Source organism: Canis lupus, chromosome 12 (genome assembly GCF_011100685.1).
Source record: "Canis lupus familiaris isolate Mischka breed German Shepherd chromosome 12, alternate assembly UU_Cfam_GSD_1.0, whole genome shotgun sequence".
Lineage (NCBI taxonomy): Eukaryota > Metazoa > Chordata > Mammalia > Carnivora > Canidae > Canis > Canis lupus.
In genome coordinates, this window is record NC_049233.1 from 15,954,135 (window position 1) to 15,972,470 (window position 18,336).

General features: G+C 38.1%; 1 protein-coding gene across 3 annotated transcripts in view; it reads left to right on the forward strand.

Annotated features, from left to right (window-relative positions):
* ADGRF2 (adhesion G protein-coupled receptor F2) overlaps window positions 1–18,336 on the forward strand; it is a 37,861-nt gene continuing 19,525 nt past the window's right edge. For 2 of the 3 annotated variants that reach the window (XM_038554267.1, XM_038554269.1), the window contains exons 1-2: window positions 1–249; window positions 15,054–15,154. In XM_038554267.1, the coding sequence (XP_038410195.1) occupies window positions 15,083–15,154 (72 nt within the window). In that variant the 5' untranslated portion in view covers window positions 1–249; window positions 15,054–15,082. Of the gene's footprint in view, window positions 250–14,814; window positions 15,155–18,336 lie in introns of those variants that run through there. The other variant, XM_038554268.1, reaches the window with a different exon arrangement.

The window sequence follows — 18,336 nt, forward strand, 5'->3', positions numbered from 1 at the left end:
GGCAGGACTTGTCTGTCGGGCTGCAGGGCCCCTGTATGGGGCTGGCTGCTGGCACCAGGGCAGGGCCCAGCCTGGATGCCTCAGCTTGAGAATCCACCATTCGGGGCTGTATTGACTGCTCAGAGGTACAGGAGCCCAGCCTGCTGATTTTGTTGCAAGATACGATGAAGGAAAGCTACTGACACCCTTGTCTTTAGCTGCGAGGGAGTGGGGCATATGTGCCAGTGACTTTGCTGTCAGCTAGCCACAGTGAGTACTCCCACGTCCTCGTTCTCCCTCCAGTCACTTCCTCTGGAGAGGAGCAACCCATTATGATTCCACAGGTGCGAGGCTTTGTAATTTGCGGCTTAATTAATAACACACACAGCGAATAGGTATTAAAAAGGAATTTGGTGATTTGGAGGCATTTTATGTAATTCAAGAAGATCTCTAGTCTGGTATGAAAATATTTTGTTTTTATTACCCTCTGATGTTTTTATGCTCCTCTGATCCCATCCAAATATCTGAGTCCAGGAAATTGAATTCTTTAAAGAAATATTTTTTTTTCTGATTATCTAAAAATGATTAAGTGCAAATAGAGAAGTGAATTAACTGTTTTTAAATCATTATTTCCCCTCATCGACCTTTGTAATGTTTTATCTATAATTTGGACTCATTATTAGCTATCAACAGCTTTAAAGTCTCCCTAAAAACAGAGGAATATTTTTTTTAAACTGATTCTTTTTTTTTTTTTTATTTATTTATGATAGTCACAGAGAGAGAGAGAGAGAGAGGCAGAGAGAGAAGCAGGCTCCATGCACCGGGAGCCCGACGTGGGATTCGATCCCGGGTCTCCAGGATCGCGCCCTGGGCCAAAGGCAGGCGCCAAACCGCTGCGCCACCCAGGGATCCCAACAGAGGAATATTTTTCCAACTTCACACACACACAAAAATCTATGGCATTAAGAATTTGATTCTGAACCTTATTTCCTCAGATCAGACCTCAGGAGGAATGTAAACTTTGGGGAGATTTCTCTTTGTTCCTAAACTTATCTGCATTGTGTTAGTCTTTGGTGACAACGGGGTGGGGACTTCCAAACACTTGTGTTTGTATTGGCTTTCACATCATTCCTTAAAATACTGCTATGGTTCATGCTTCACTCTTCCTTCCTTTTCCCCAAAGAATTCTTTATCACCATTTATTGAGTGTAAATTTTGAGAGTTTAGTTCTGCTTAAAAACTTCAGTCTTAAAAAACCAAAACAAAACAAAAAACCAAAACAAAAACAAAAAAAAAAAAAAAAAAAACTTTAGTCCTTTGAATTTTGACAAAGTCTGTTTTTCCCCTTCTATAATAAACTCACAAGTGAAAGAGTGAGGCCTGAGTTTATCTGACATTATCTTTGGTTTACTGTGTTGAATTTCCTCTTTCAGAGTTCATTTCTATTCATTTAGTTTGGAAACATCAACTTCTTTGTAGCTCAGAGAAATGATTCAAGCACATTGCTGGGCAAATAATTAGCCTTAAAAGACTGCAAAACTTGTACTTTATGCCTGTAGGGCTTGTATCCTAAAAGGGATACTAGCCCAAATCCAGTCCCAATTGTATTTGCATGATACAGAGTTACAGCATCATTGTCTCTTTGCAAAATGAATGAAAATTTGTAAATAGAAACCAAGACTCTTATTCAAAGATATTTGAGATCAGGAGACAGCTCCAAGCCTGGTGACTGCTTGATCTTTCTAAAATTGGACCTGGCAGCAGGGGCACAGGGTCTGGTGTGGAAGTGGTTTGCCTTGGGTCCAGGCAATAATGGGTTGCAGTGTCCATGGAGAATAATATTACTAAATATGTCAAAAAAATAATAGAACTGACTGAAATTCAGTCTCCCTTTTATTATCAGCATGTTCCAGTGATTCTAAACCTCCTTACTGATAAAATACTTAGTTCTCACCACTGGGGCAGAGCACTCCCACTACCACCGGTCCCTCCCAACTTGGTACTATGCCTGCCATTATGCAAGATTGGACTTAATTCACCAGTGGAAAAACAGTCTGCTTGAAAACACAGTGGGTATTTCCACAAAACCATAGTTTAGCCTGTGGTCTAATTATCTTTAATCCCATTATCTTGGGAATTCGTGGCTTCTGTGTATTTTTTTAAAAATGTGTTTCTCTTAACATAATCTTGATCTCTCAAGCCTTCTGTGTGTTTTTTAAAAAATGTATTTCTGTTAACACAATCTTGATCTCATGAGCCAATAGACTCTGATTTTATTTTTAGTTAGAGCTGAGTCTATAGAATCATGCTGCCTTTGCATATTATTCTTGAATCATTTGATTGCACTGAACAAGCTCCTAAATCATAGTACTTTAAGTCTCAAAGGTGATTTTAATATAAAAATATTAGGATCTCTCATAGAACCCAGGGCATGAAATACAAGGTTCTGAGCATCACCAGGACTCTCTTCTTAAAAACTCTTTTTCCTTCTTGGTGTATTTGCTTCATTTTGTACTGTTCTTCTTTTTGTGATTGGATTCTTCTCAGTTGCATATCACTAGAGTCTGGTCTCAATTCTGTGTATTAGTATCACCTGGAGAGTTTTAAAAAACCCCATTCATCTCTAAATGTTAACAATTAATGTGATCTAGGTGAAGGGATGTGTAGGTATTCACTGTAAAATTCTTTCAACTTTTCAGTAGTCATGAAATTATTCAAAATAAAATTAAAAAGTTTTTTGAGAAATACTAGTGTTTGGACCTTGCCAGAAATTCTGCTTCAATGGTCTAGACTGGGGTCCAGACATTGGCAATTTTTTTCAAAGCTCCTTTTGGAATTCAACCAAAGTCAGAAATTACTGCTATTGGCTGCATCTTCTTCAGCTTCTCTAGAAGAGAATGAGTCCCATTTCTTTTCTTCTATCAAAGTTTGAAAATCCCTGGGGTGAGGACTAATCAGCCCAGCTGGGGTCAGCTCTGGCCAGGTCCATCTTCAAAACAGCTGCATTCACAGTAAACATAAGAGATGTAAGCAATTTCCAGGTAAGATTATTAATTACAATAATCATAACAGGTGTCCAGTATATTCTTCCAAAAGAAACGCAAAATGAGTTCTGAATGGCTAAATTCGAGAACATCTGGCTGTTGAGAAGTCAAATACTTTTTTTTTTTTTAAAGATTTCATTTATTTATTCATGAGAGACATAGAGAGAGGCAGAGACTTAGGCAGAGGGAGAAGCAGGCTCCATGCAAGAAGCCTGATGTGAGACTCGATCAGGGGACTCCAGAATCATGCCCTGGGCTGAAGGTAGATGCTCAACCCCTGAGCCACTCAGGTGTCCCCAAATACTTCATTTTCTACTATAGCTATTTGTCTTTTTAAAAAATATTTATTTATTTATTTATTTATTTATTTATTTATTTGGCAGTAAGGGCAGAGGAAGAGGGAGAAAGAGAATCTTAAGCAGATTCTGTGCTGAGCATGGAGCCTGATACAGAGCCTGATCTCACAACCCTGAGAGCACAACCTGAGCAGAAACCAAGACTCAGAAGCTTAACTAATTGAGCCACCCAGATGCTCCCCAGTTATAGCTATTTTTCAAATTATGTTTTTGTTTTGAAAGAATGGTATGATGGGGAATGATTTTGTTCTTTTGAAAGTTTTGTATAGCAAAATACAAATTAAATCTATTTAACAACAAAACAAAAACTCTGTCCATATCAAAGCAGGCCTTATACATTGTTATGCGTTAAATACCATGAATGAAGGTCCCTTCTAGAAATAATGTTCCTTTGCAGCAAGTATACATTTTACGCCATAACACATCTGGTGTTTAAAATGTCACATTTCCATAAAGAAGTTCTCTGAATTGGTTATGAGTTTGAGTCACACCTCCTGCCACACTGATCTTGCAGGAAATTCTCAGTCTTATCTTTGAAGGGGCTACATCTTGAAGGGTCTAGTGAGAATTTTGGGAGTCTGACGCAGTCTCAAATTGTCTCACAGCTGAAAGAGAGTAGTGCTATCACTGCTGTGCAAGCTTTGGGGTGTAGACATTTTGTGATGGTCCCTAATGCTGTGAATCTCTGACTTTTGGTGCCCTGTGCCCCTGAGTTACCCATGGAAGTGTCTGTCATCTCCAGGGGCATGGGGTTGCTGATGACCGGGGAGTCTGTGCTCTGAGGATGGTGGAGGGGTGGTAATTGGTGAAGAGAAGCAAGAGATGCGTGAAGCTAATGCAAAACGGCTGAACATGGCTAATGCCATGTTTCCAGCTGGTTCCAAAAAGAAGACGGGGCTTCCTGTAGCAAGAACTGGACTTCAGGAGAGAGAAAGACTCTATGATTCTGAAGGAATCAGAGCAGGAAGCAAGAGGAGGAAGAACAACTGAAGACAGAGGAGCAGTTCTCCATACCCTTGGGAAGTTGCAGAGACTGGGCTTGATCCGGATATTTTTTGACCACTGAGAAAATAATCAGTGTGATCTCAGTGGACCTGGCTGCCAGAGAATAGAGTGGGGCACAGAAGTGTCAGTGTGGGCAATGCAGGCGGAGTATTGAGGCCCAAAGACCAGCAGTGATAGTTCAGCTCAGCAGAAGCCAGCATAGTTGGAGGCTTATCCCAGCATGCTTCTCTTCTGATGCTAAAGAATAGCATCCCTGGGGAGAAAGGAAGAGGAAAAGATGGAACAAATATCGAATTGATCAAGAGAGACCTGTTTAAACTGAAAATCAATTAAGTTTGCCTTGTATGGGCAAATTTTCCATCATTGGTTCAAATAGGGCTCCAGGCCTAATTAAATTCAGTCATAGTGCAAAACCCAGTGACATCTGTGCCAACCTAGTTTCATGACTGCTAAATATGTACTGCTACACATAATCATCTTGGTTTTTGTGTACTTGTCCTAAAGACTTTAAATACCTACTCTTCCTCAGTGGATTTATCCAGAAGGTCTTGCTTCCTTCCAAAATGCTGGCTGTGCCTGAGACGCTCCGCCTCACTCACCTGAGCCTGGCGTGTCTCAGTTCTCTTTGCCTGCTGTCCTTCTTAGGGGATCTCATCCGTGAAAGCCATTTCAAAACTTATTTGGTGCTAACGTCTCTTCTGCCCAAGGACTGAATTACAAAAAAATCACCCTTTGAATAGAAACACCAATGCCTTGACTATTTACTCATTCATTCAAACATCCCAAATGACAATAAAATAAGCATTTTTTAGACATTCAAAGATTAAGAGAGTTTGCCACACAGAAATCTTCATTAGAAGAAGTTTAAAAAGATACATTCCAACAAAAAGTAAAGTGAAAAGAAAAGTCATGTAATACAAGAAAATATGTAAGGAACCAAAAGAGGAAGGACATTTTTTTTCTAAGCATAGGATTGAAAAAGATGGAAATATCCTGTCAGGTTTAGGAGTTAAATGTCTCTTTGTTTTCATACTGCTTTTTTATTTTTGAAGATCTACTTAAGGACATTTTTCTCCTTCTATTTATATTAAAAATAATTATTCATTACTCTTCCATACATATGTTATGAATAATTACTTTCAAATATACGTAATATAAATGCGAGAGTACCAAGTGTCAAATGTGAGACACTTGAGGAGCACCAACAAATCCTGGACCTTTTTCATCTGAAATAACTACTTTCAATTTGAAATAGTAATCTGAAACTCCCAACTGATGATCTAGTTAAAAATATCTCTGGTTGAATGAATATGCATATTTTAATGTAACTTTTTAGACATTGAGTCAAGAAATCCACATTTTTAATCCCTCCACTGCCATGCTGATCAGAATAAGGGTGCTCTTTAAAATTTCTCATTTTGATATTCCCATTTTGTGAGAAGAAAGAATTATTACTCATCAATGAGTGTAATGAGGATTTATACTACATAAAATTCAAATTTAATGTTTTTATAGATATCTGTATTTCAGAAATAATTCTGAGGTGATGAGACCCTTATGCATTTTAATCTTCTAGTGGTTATTTTATAGCTATTAACTATTACACACTTTTATGCTGGACTTGTTCACTTCTGAGTCTTCATTCAGGTGGATAATATAGCTCTGGGAGACTTTTGCAGAAGTATAGGGCATTACAGCTCCATGTGTTGCACAGCCCTGATAGTAGCAGGGCTTTTATAGAAAAAAGTGCTGAAGCCTATTGAAAGCTGAAAGATGATAGAAGTGCTTGGGAGGAAATTTGCATTAATGGAAATACCTACACATTGAGACAGATTTCTCCCTGTAAGTACTATCTAAATATTAGTCCATTTATCTCACTTACTTTGCTTCTCCTTCTGTACTTCCTCTCTTGATTAGTCTCATCAAAACTCACCCAGATGCTTAGTTTAGAAATATCAACATCATGTTTCTTTCGGCTACATTTTTCACATATACTTCCTTTCCTAAAATTTGCTTACACTTCTAAAGCTAATTTTTAATAGTATTCACTTCTTCACTCCTTCTTCTTTCTCTTTTGGTTATGGGGTCTTTTGAATCCATTCAAATGCCATTGCCATGGTTCTGGTCTTTATGATTGTTCACCTGGATTAAGGAATGGCCTCTCCACTGGCTTGCTGACCTGCATGTCTGCCTTCTCTCCTACCCTCTACACTGTTGGCAGAATAATTTTCTTAAATGAAATCTGATCCTGTCATTAAAGGACTTGATGGCTAATCATCCAGGGAAGAATCCCATTGCTGACTGAGGCACATAACCCACCTCACTTTGACATCAACACAGTTTTAGCTGATGAGCTACATATATTTCTTTCCCATCACACACCTGATGTTCTGACGTTGTGACCTTCACAGTCATCCCTGAACACTGATTTATAGTTCCTGCTTCCAGCCTGCTGTTTCTCTGGAATACTGTTTTTCCTTGCCTCCCGCAAGATCCACCCTGAAAGTCACTTGTTTGTGATGGTCCTTCAAATACCCAATAGGGAGAGGTTATGACTTATTGTCATAGCTTATGACTTTTGTTATAAAGTATATTTGGTATACCTCAAAGGGAATACTTACGACGTTAATTTATATTTATATTTTCTGTCTTCCTTAATTACACTTTAGATTCTTGAAGACCTTGTCTTCTTTGTCTTCATAACTGTCTCTGGGGCCTAAGTTGTTCTTGCATGAAACTGGCCCAAGATAAATGTTTTCTGAATGAATGAATGAAGAAATGAGACTCAGAGAATTTAAGTATTTTGCCTTATTTCATAAAATGAATCATGAGAATTAGAGGAAGAACATAGATCTTTTGGCTTTAAATTTATTTCATGCTTTTCCTGCCACAATGTTAAAAAGTTTATTTTTTCCAATTAGAATTCTGATTATTTGTAGAAAATATATTCTATATATCTCTATATAAATTCTCTATATGGAGAGGAGTATGGAGTATGTAGAAAGTTATTCTATCCTTTTATCATAGTTGTTAATACGTTGGTGTCCTTCCAGTGTTTTTATTTGTTTCCTTTAAAAAATATTTATTTATTTATTAAAGATTTTATTTATTCATGAGAGACACAGAGAGAGGCAGAGACACAGGCAGAGGTAGATGCAGGCTCCCCGTGGGGAGCCCGATGTGGGACTCAATCCCAGGTCTCCAGGATCAGGCCCTGGGCTGAAGGCAGGCGCCCAACTGCTGAGCCACCCAGGCGCCCCTAAAAAATAATATTTAGAAGTGAGTAAAACCTTGGTGAAAATGAAAGTAATAAATCATCCACACGCCCACCTCCAGAATTACCTGCTATTAATATGTTGCTATATTTGGCTCCAGTCTACTCACTCCCTCCTTTTAAAAACACTCTTTTATTTTGGTAGAAATAATATATGCTTATGGTAAAACAATTCAAAGAGAGCAGAAAATTTAAAGGATATAATGCAAGAAACGATGTCCAATTCTGATACCAGAAAAAGCCATTGTTAATTATTGAATAGTATTCCAGATATTTTCTGTGCACATATGCTGATTTATAAGGACAGATAGATTGATGCATAGATATAAAGAAAAGCAGAAAGCAATACAAATACAAAAAGGTGATTATACCATATTTGTTATCTTTAAGTGAAAGTTACTAAATTCAGTTTCATTTAAATTAAATACAAAAAAAGAGAAACATGTGAAACCTAAGGGATTTTTGAACTTCTAAGACTTCCCCCCTTACAATAATATCCAGGGATATTATTTTCTAGAAATATCTCTAATGTTTAAAAGAAGGATTATGAAATTTATTAAGATTGGAGGTAGCAAATAAAAAAAAAAAAAACCCTGTTAATTTTAGGCACTGTGGATTTATTCCTTTCTAGAAGGATAAGGTTTTAGCACCCTTATATTTTCTTTTAGTTTTCTTTCATCTCTTAATTTTTGACAGCTACATTATATTTTTATTTTGATCTTTTCTCCCCTCTAAATTTCAAGGAAATGCTCTTGTGTTATATCTCAATACTCCCTTTTATCTTTGGTTACCCTTTATGTGTGTTCATTTTCAGAGCTTTGTTTGGGTTTATTCTTACTGTGGGTAATCTTTGTCTTCCGTGTCTAGTACCTTCTTTCTGTTTGCAGTTCTCTTTTTCTTTCTCATCAGCATTTCTGCTTGATTTTCTCAAGTATGACACTTACTTTTTATTGTTTCTTTTGTGTTGAAGTTCCATCAACTTTTCTTTTCTTTCTTTTCTTTTCTTTTTTTCTTTTCTTTTCTTTTTCTTTTTTTTCTTTTTTCTTCTTTTCTTTCTTTCTTTTCTTTTCTTTTCTTTTCTTTTCTTTTCTTTTCTTTTCTTTTCTTTTCTTTTCTTTTCTTTTCTTTCCTTTTCTTCTGAGAAAGACAGAGAGAGAGAGAGAGAGAATGTGCAGGCAGGGGAGGCAGGGGAAGGGCAGAGAAAGAGTCAGAGAGTCCCAGCAGGCTCCATGCTTGCATGACACGGGGTTCCATCTCACAGGCCTGAGATCATGATCTGAGCTGAAATCAAGAGTTGGACACCCAACTGGCTGAATTACCCAGCCATCCCCATAAATTTCTAAATATTTTCATTTTGGGGTTTTTATCTTAATCTGTTATTTTATCATTTATTTTTCAAGCTGATGTATGATAAAAAATCATAGCTTGAATTGATTGCTTGTGTTTGTGTGTGTGTGTGTGAGAGAGAGAGAGAGAGAGAGATCCTATCAATAAGTCAGTTTCCCTTTTCCATATACAGTCTATCACCAACATCCAACTCACAAATTTCTCCTGTTAAAATAGAAAAAATAAAAGGATTCTCACATTTTGTCTCTTACTATATTTCTGGGCACTAATGAGATTTCTGAAGATTTTTTTCTGCTGTAGTTTGGCTAAAAGAGAAAGAGAAAGGAAATATAAAAGCTTAAGCGCTGTGCTCTGGTTCTACATCCTACTTCATTTCAAAATTTTCCACTTCTTTAAAGAGTCTTTGAAGCTATTCCCTTAAGTTCTGCCCCTTTTCTCATTTTTTTTTGCAATTAGTGAAGTTTTTGCTATTTTTCAATATTTTGTTCGTGTTGGTGGAAACTTCTGTGATTCATTTTCAATAAAGCATTGTAACTGAGAAATCCCACCAGTGTTTTTCTATAGATGTGCATATTATTAAGAGACCACCTTATTGACTGATTTTTCCCATTAATATTACATAACGTATAATTATAATGTTTAATATATTAATAAATATATAAATATATAATACTGTTACCTCATACTAATATATTATCAAACCTCTTCATGAATTTTTTAAATGTTTGTGTAATATTCCTTTACATAGATTTATCAGAATTTCCTAACCCCTCCATTGTTGTTTGATATTTATAAGGATTCCTGTATTCTTTTTCTGCTACTATATGTACAAATTTGCCATCAGCAAATCTGCAAATCATGCTTTTTTTTCCTGTATAAGTTATTTCTCTACGATAGAGTCCCAGAAGTGTGGCAGTGCTACAATAATTTGGGTTTACCAGGATTTTAGCATTCCTTTCCAAATTTTACACACTTTTATCATTTCTCTAACTTATCCTGGCAGCTTCAGACTGTCAGATAAATTCTTTCCTTGGTTTTGTGGTGACTCATGAGGCAGCTGATTCTTGGGGCACACCTATACTAAGTGCCTAACACACATGCCCATTGCACATGTTCATCCCTATTTACTATTTACCTTTCAGGTGTGAGTAATCACCCATTACTTAGCATTGCTTGAAACTGCCATGCATTAGGCCATTCAAAAAAGGTTTAGAGAAACCCCTGGCCAAGGTTCAGGGAAACCAGTGGAAATGATTTAAAGTTTAAAAAACCAGGCTTTTGAGAAAACTGAGGGCTCATCTGCACCTGTAGGTAGGTAGCTCTGTGGGTGTAGCTTGGGGCGTGGAGAGCCATCCTTGCTCCCAAGAATCTGGCCTATTGACCTGGGTTAATGCCTCTATTTCCAACTGTGGAAGAGGTTACCTTTAGAAAATCCCTGTTAAAATATATACTTGCCTGGCATGACTAAATCACAAAACCGTTTGTATTTATTTTCACATCACTGGCAGTCAGCTTATCTTATTAGTTAACTGTTTCTTCTTGTCAGTCAAACAAATTCTGTAGGATCAAGACCTAGGAAAGGAGACTCTTGATGTGGGAAAGGTTGCTTCAGAGTGAAGAGCTTTGTCCAAGGAGGAGAGGTTATAGACTGGAGACAAAAGTCAGAGCCTGAGCATCTGGGCATAACACAGGACATGACTCAGGAAAAGGACAGAAGGAATTATGAAGGCAATTCTACTTAATTTGTGAATTTCTGCAAGGTCATTTAAGCATAGATCGTTCCAATCTACCTATCTCTCCCTGTCTAAGTCTATCTATCTATATCTCTTTTTTATCTTTTTTTTTTTTTTTTTGCTAGAGATGGTGATCAGCCTCTTTACGTCTTCAGGACAAGGAGGATGGCACAGAATGATGTAGTTAAGAGCCTGCCTGACTTATAAAATTTTACGTTGTCAAGATGAAAGTTATACGTGGAACTGTTCTCAAAGAATACCTGTGAGGTTAGGCAGGGTCAACTTTCAGCCCCTTAATTTTGGAAAATTGTGGAAGTCATTTCAGTCTCACAGCACTGCTTGATGGCAGCAAAATAGTTAATGCAGACATAATGCCAGACACAGAGTAAACAGACAATAACTATTTGTTTTATTCACATCTTCCCTTCCGTGATGTCTGCATTCAGCCTGGGCGGATAGGGTTGGTGATGGACTAGAGAGGTAAAACAGCAGGTTGGGTAAATGACAGACACAATGATACACCTGCACCCCTGAGATCATCCGAAGTGTATTCTCACAGTCTATTTGGAAACTTTGATGGTATTTTGTGGATCTCACTGGAAGCCTCAGCAATTCGCTACAAAACCTAATTATTCAAGTAATAGCTGCAGACTGTCAGCTGACAGAGCTGGTGATTGAAATACTCCTGAGTGGCTGATAAAGTTCTGTCTGGAGTTTTATTTTTGTGTGTGATTGCCATGAATGGTATTCCAACACTCTTGTTTTTTTTTTTTGTTGTTGTTGTTGTTGTTGTTTTGTTTTGTTTTGTTTTCTTTTTTTTTTTGTTTTGTTTTGTTTTCTAATCAGGATTTAAGAATCCAAGTTGTAGAGGTTTTCTCCAAAATCACCCTATAAAATGGCTCTGGTCTCTTTCACTTACATGTGTGAGTGTGTGTTTAAATTAAGCAAATGCTTGATTCTGATGGGGCCATCCATGGAACAAGCCCTAGCCTGCAACTCCTGTGCTTGCTTTCTGCCTGCTTTGTCTTTCATTAGTTGAGCTGTGCCTGTTGCCAGTCAACCATATGGTTTTGGGGTGGAGGAATCTGACATAGAGATAGGAAGAGATATTTCAAAATTAAATCATTGACAAAGATGAGAATTGTTGGGTGAAATTTGAAAGTTTGGAGTCCTTGCCATCCTGCTTATTTGAGTAAGCTTTGATTCCTGGAGTCTGCAGATCTCTAGGGAGCAAAGCCCATCCAAGTTCCCAAACCCTTGGAGGGGCTTCAAAAGCCTCATTAGCCTGCAGCTTCCCTGAGGTGGTGAGCACACAGAGAAAGAAGTTATCCTTCTGGTTGTTTAATTTCGAGCTGTTGGGACATCACTTGGAATCGAGGAGCTCATTTTATATTTGTTGAATAAACACGTACATTAACATCTTAAGTACCTTTTTCAGATTTGGAAAGCAGACAGCAGAGAATGGGAAAACATTCTAGTTTGGATGTTTGGAAACATTATCTCTGTAGATCTAGCCACAGTACAGGGACACTATTCCCTCCTCCTCCTTCTTTATAAAAGAGAAGGGAAATGGTTTCTTCCCTGAAGAAAACTGTAATATTTTGTATTTGGCACATTTTACTTTGTGAAATGTCAGCGCTGATGTAAGTGCTCCATGTTTCCTGGGGTATGAATCGCATGAAGTGACTGTTTTTTCAGGTTGTATGTTCTTGAGAGATAAGCCTTTTATATTCTTTTTAAAGATTTTATTTATTTATTCATGAGAGACACACAGAGAGAGGCAGAGACACAGCAGAGGGAGAAACAGGCTCCCTGAAGGGAGCCCGATGTGGGACTTGATCCCAAGACCCTGTGATCATGCTCGGAGCCAAAGGCAGATGTTCAACCCCTGAGCCACCCAGCTGCCCCGAGATAAGCCTTTTCTGGTGAATGTCAGTAATGAATTTTTTGGCATGGACTACACGAAACTGACATTTCCAAACATTTGATTGAGAGAGAAGAGTTACACTCCCACTACCCTTGTGTTTCAGAAAGGTGAGGGGCTGAGCCTGGGTAAAGAGGTGTGAACCATTAGAGACCTGAGGCTTTTCAAAAGAAAATGGAAAAGAGGTGGGAAGTGTGAGCAGGTGGGATAGGGGTCAAAAGATTGGATCCTTGCTGCTGTCTTGCCGCTATATACTTTGGCTTCATCCAAACCTTTTGTTTTCATGTGACTGGAAAAAGAGCAAATGACTATGGCTTAATGTCAACAAGTCTGGAAGAAAATTGATTTTATTTAAGTCCACTGAAAGAACAGTTTTATGAGCAAAATACCAAAAAAGCCAACTTTAGGAACTGTTTATTCTAGTTAAAAGAATCAAGAGAAAGCGTGAAATGTACCTCAAGTTCCACTGTGGTTGAAACTTGTGCACAGATAGCATTCCAGAGTTGTGATCTCCAGTTCTTCTATGACAAGCTAATCCTGGAGGGCAAAGAAGTTGCTAGAAAATTCTGGGCTCCAAAATTTTAATTGCAGCATAACTCCCAAAAAAGTCTGTACTATGAAGTCTGTGAAGGTCATTACCCCATAAATGAGCACATTGTGCTGATTTTGCCATGCATAAAAACAATTTTAGTAATAATCAAAATGCATTTTGATAAAATTAGAACAACTATGTTTAAAAATTAAAACAAAAGGACAATAAAATAAGGACTATTTTTCAAAACAACATCTTAAAAATTTTAAGCAAACAATAGATCTCATATTGATCTGTCTACTCATTCAACTTCTTCTCAGCCCCCCTTAAAAAATCTGAGTGTCTGGGCAAAGCAGTGCTAACTGTTTGAAAGTTTGTTGTCTTCTATAATTCCTTCAATCCTTAAGTAGTTTTAGTTAAAGAGAAAACATTCTCTATGATGATGAATTTAACGTAAAATTAATGTAATTCAGGAAAACATGGACTCATGCTCAGATTTTATGAAAATTATATCAACAAATTCATCAGTGGCTTTAATTTCTTTCTAATTTTGATGATTCTACCCAAAACAATAACTGCATTGATGATGATTATGGTAAGTCACTTTGATGATTTTTATACTACATTTTTATCCATTTGAAAGAACTTAAGTTGGAAAAAAGTATGCCGACATGACTGAAATTATATGTCCATCTGGGTTCAAATACATTGGAAAGGTGATGAGCAACAAGATAATCCTTGTGTTTAAAGAACTACGGACCTTCAGAAAACCCTATAACAGCAGGCTGAAACAGACAATGTAAAATACTTTAAAAAATCATTGATTTCAGTGGAATTTAGTGAGGTAAGTATTTCAACACAGGAAACACAGTAAAAAAGACATTAAAAAGACATTAAAAAAGACATTTTGCTTAGTCTTTAAAATAATGGTTGTTTGCTGTAGAATAATGCATGATTGGGGAGAAAGGCTATTCCTTTTTGGCTAAAAACGGTCAAAGAGCAAATATCGACCATTGCAAAAACTTCTAACCTTTGTTGATGACACTAAGTCCTCTGAACACTTCCACCTAAAAGCAAAGAAACATCAAATATTTTTCAAAGAGGTTTTTACTCAAAATGAAAAGTATTAAAATGATTAAAATTTAACATTTAAAAATTTCAACTTACATTAGTTGTCTACAGAGCCTGGGTCTGATACAAATCATCAGCCCTTCCCGACCACCTCCCCCCTTCTCTCCTTTTTTCTTTTTCAATGAGTATATCATGGGCCCACCACGTGTCCAGTACTATTTTAGGTACCAAGGAATCATTTTAGTTTTGACATCAATTTTGGCAGAAATAACAATAGCAGGGCTTGTCTAAGACCAGTTTTGAAGTTTGCTACCTACCTATGAAAATACAACTTCAGAGTTAGGTCAGAGTGAGGATGATATGCCAAGCCTAGCTTACTCTCCTTCAAAAGATATTTCTGGGCTGAGTTTGCACATAGGAACCCCAACTCACCTTCTTCCATAGCCACCCACACATTTCTCAGAGCTGCCTAGCCCAGGGAGTGAACCATCACTCTAGTTCCCTGAACATAGGTTATTATTCATTACAGCCCAGCAGGCAGCTTCCTTTGGAGGGATTCCCACAGGAGGTATCACATTACCTGTGCTTCCTGGTGCCAGCTGTTGTTCACACCTGCAGCCTCCCCGTGAAGTCAATGGGAGGCCACGGGGATGCCATGTCTGGGTCAGAGAAGTCTGAGTTGACAGCATGAAGGACAGAACCCAGACTTACAGGTTGACTGGGTCTGCAGTGAGAAACTTTGAAAGCTTCATATGGGAGACACTTTGCTTTTTCATTTATTTTTATAGAAGCAAGAAAGGCAGCTGTGTGGAAGACGATGACTCATATGCTTTTGCTATACTGCTTCGTGTTTCTTTTGCCCACAGAGTCCTGCAGGACATTATGCCAGGTAAGAAAAAGGGAGGTGGGAGGACGAAATGATGGGAAAGCAAATGGAAATAAAAATCCATCTGTTAGGCAGCTCTTAGCTATCTGTGCTCAAGCGTAGGGGGAAGACAGTGGTCCAGCCAAAAGAAATTGCAACTACAGGTATCCCAAACCCATTTTAGATAATAGCCTCAAACTGTTTTCCTTTTGACTTTTTCTATAAATTCCTGAGATGCAGTGAGGCTCAAGTGATTTAAGGTTGATAATTTTTTTCCCCATATCCTTTAATGGTGAAGATTTTCATTGCTCACAACCAGCCGTGTGCTACTTCCATTTAGGCACTTGAAAATGTGGGAGTGGTGAGGGGTGTCAAAATGACTGGGAGATACTTAATGGCATTTAGTGGGCAGGACCTAGGAATGATCTGGCTCAATCAAGCATTGTCCCACCCAAAATGACATCTCTTTGAGAATCCTGATAGTGAACACAATGGATGGTCTGGAAGGAGAAATATGCCCCTCAGATAGTCAATGATTAATCAAGGTTTAACTGGTATGAAGTTTATAGCAATGTAGGATTTGTAAGTTTTGTGGGGGCAGCGAGCCCTATGGCTCCCCTTAGAATCTTTCCCTCACATCCTGAGTCATTTTAATGCCCTTAACAGTTACTTACTTAAATAAGGTTCAGTATTCCAGGGAATAGTGTATTATTATTGGACTACAAGATCTGGAAGAGAGCTTTGAGATCAATTGGTGAAGAGCCATCTCTTACTTTATAGATAGGAAAACTGAGGTTCATGTTGTGGAATGTGGTTTTCTTGAGGTTACACACCCATCCAGCTGCAGGACCAAGGCAGGACCCATTTCTTCAGATTCTGTTTCTTGTTCTTTCCATTGTATTATGGAAGTTCTTAGCAAAAGCCTCCTCAGTGAAGGATGACTTTGGAAATTCTTTGTAGGAGTTTCCAAATGATATTTACTTTACATTTTAAGTAGTGTGCCACTGGCTGGGAATGTTCTCCATGACTCCCCTTCTCCTCAGCACTGAGCTGGTGCCTAGCATCTGGGATAGGCTAAAGACTCCTTCAGAAAGACTTCTTCCAGAGGCATCTTACCCCACAGCTTGGTTCTCCTTCCCCTCTTCATTTCCTCATTCATAGTTTCCAACAAGACAGAACTTGGAGAGTAGATAGAGCCTGGGAGGTTGGTTTTGTTTTCTTAGCTATTGGGGACTGCCTTATGAATATTCTACCCTTTTATTCTCAATTTACAAGTTGCTGGATGCTGAGCTTCTGGGTGCTACTCCTCTTCTGACCTCCCTTCTCACCCTGGCAGCTTTTCAGGTTTAGTAGATTACAGGTTTCCAAAGTATCTTTTTCGTAGTATTTGGGTGAGGATTATAGATATCTGAAGCTAAAGTGGCCCATATCAGATGCCTCTCTAGAACTGAAATGATGAGGAGGAGTTGTATATAGATGTGCTTTGGCAAATTAACTGGGAAGAAATGAATCCTGTCCTTTACTTAAGAAGGCAGTTTCCAGAATTCCTTGCAAGAGTGCAACATGGGCTTCTGCCCACATATCTGATTAATATAATGTGACTTCATGGGATTCTGTTTAATGGGCCAAGGGTAACCCAGAGTTGTTCACTTTGAAGTGCTTTATTATAGTGTATTGGAAAGCATGGCCCTCTTAAGATGAATTTAATGCATCACTTCCCTACACCCTGCATACTCCTCTGCCTTCTCCACTTGCATGTGGGCTGGCTTGGTGGAAAAGACTATGTCAAAGGATTAAGAAAAGCTGAGTTCTAGTCCCAGCTGTAAGAAGAGGGACCTAAGAAGGGAGTCCTGCATAGCTTCAGATAAGTCACCTTGTCTATCAAAGACCTGCCTTCCTTACCTGTAAAATAAGATCTTTCAAAATTCGAAAGAATGCCATTTTATTATTCTTGTTGGGTCAAAAGCCTTTAAGTCTTCCAAGTATATAATAAGGCTTGGATCTCTAGACTGTGAAACAAGAAGTCATCTTACATCATTGCTTTGAAGGCTCATTGCCTTCAAATACATCATTGTATTTCATGAAGGCTCAGGGATACCTACTTCCTCTTGGACAGAACCTAAATGCTCAATTCAGATCCTCCATAAATTCTCATTGGTAGAGAAAATGGAAGATTTGGGCTTGTTTCTTGATAACACAGAAAGAAACGTGAAGGAGAAAGGGACATGAATTCCATGTTCTGAATTTCTAGTTCCTTCCTAGTGGTTTAGATATTGGAATGCAAGTTGGAGAATTGGACCATGGCTCTTCCCAGCCACCAGAGTATGAACTTTTGGTACAAAAACAGAAAGTTTCAATTCCCTTTCTTTTTCATTCTCTCCACACACACACACACACACACACACACACACACACACACATACATACATGCACATGTCAGTATTATATGCATACATGCTAATATGTACATATACACACATATGTATAAGACACGGAACTAGCTTTTGAGGTTGCATACACAACCTGTGATTTAAAAAAACATACAATTTAACTGAGAAGATAATATGCACATATAAAAATGGTTAGATAGAAATAGCAGGTAGGTGAGTATTTGCAAAGCATTAAGGAGTGGTATGGTGATATAAATAATAAATCCTATAGGAGCCAGACAGAGAAGGATGCATCATTTACAATTGGATCAGGAAAGACTTCCTGGAAGGGGCAGACTTGGGCTTTGTATGTAATAGATATTCACTGAGTACATGTTCAAAGAGAAATGATGGGAACTAAATCTTAAATACCATTTACAATACCGCAGGCCCCAATCTAAGCATTTTCTATAGGATGATCTCATTTATTTTTCTTTAAAGTGCTCTGAGATATCACACAATTATAATACTATCACTCTTGCCCTACTTTATGGATGAGGAAACTAAAGCCCGGAGAGATGAACTTTTCCAGGTTCTCAAGTGGTGGTATTGGGATTTGAACCCAGGTGGTCTGTTCCCAGGGTACACCCCTTGACACAATGTGATACTGCCTCTCAGTGAAGGGTCCAGTCTGATATGAATGGGTGGGATGGAGAGGGATTTTAATCAGGAGAGGTGGGACGTGTTCATGATAGGGGGAAGCCAGGTAAGCAGGGAGTTCCCTTAAAAAAAAAAGGAGTAGAAAATTGCAAATCCAAAATTAAGGGAAAAGTGAAT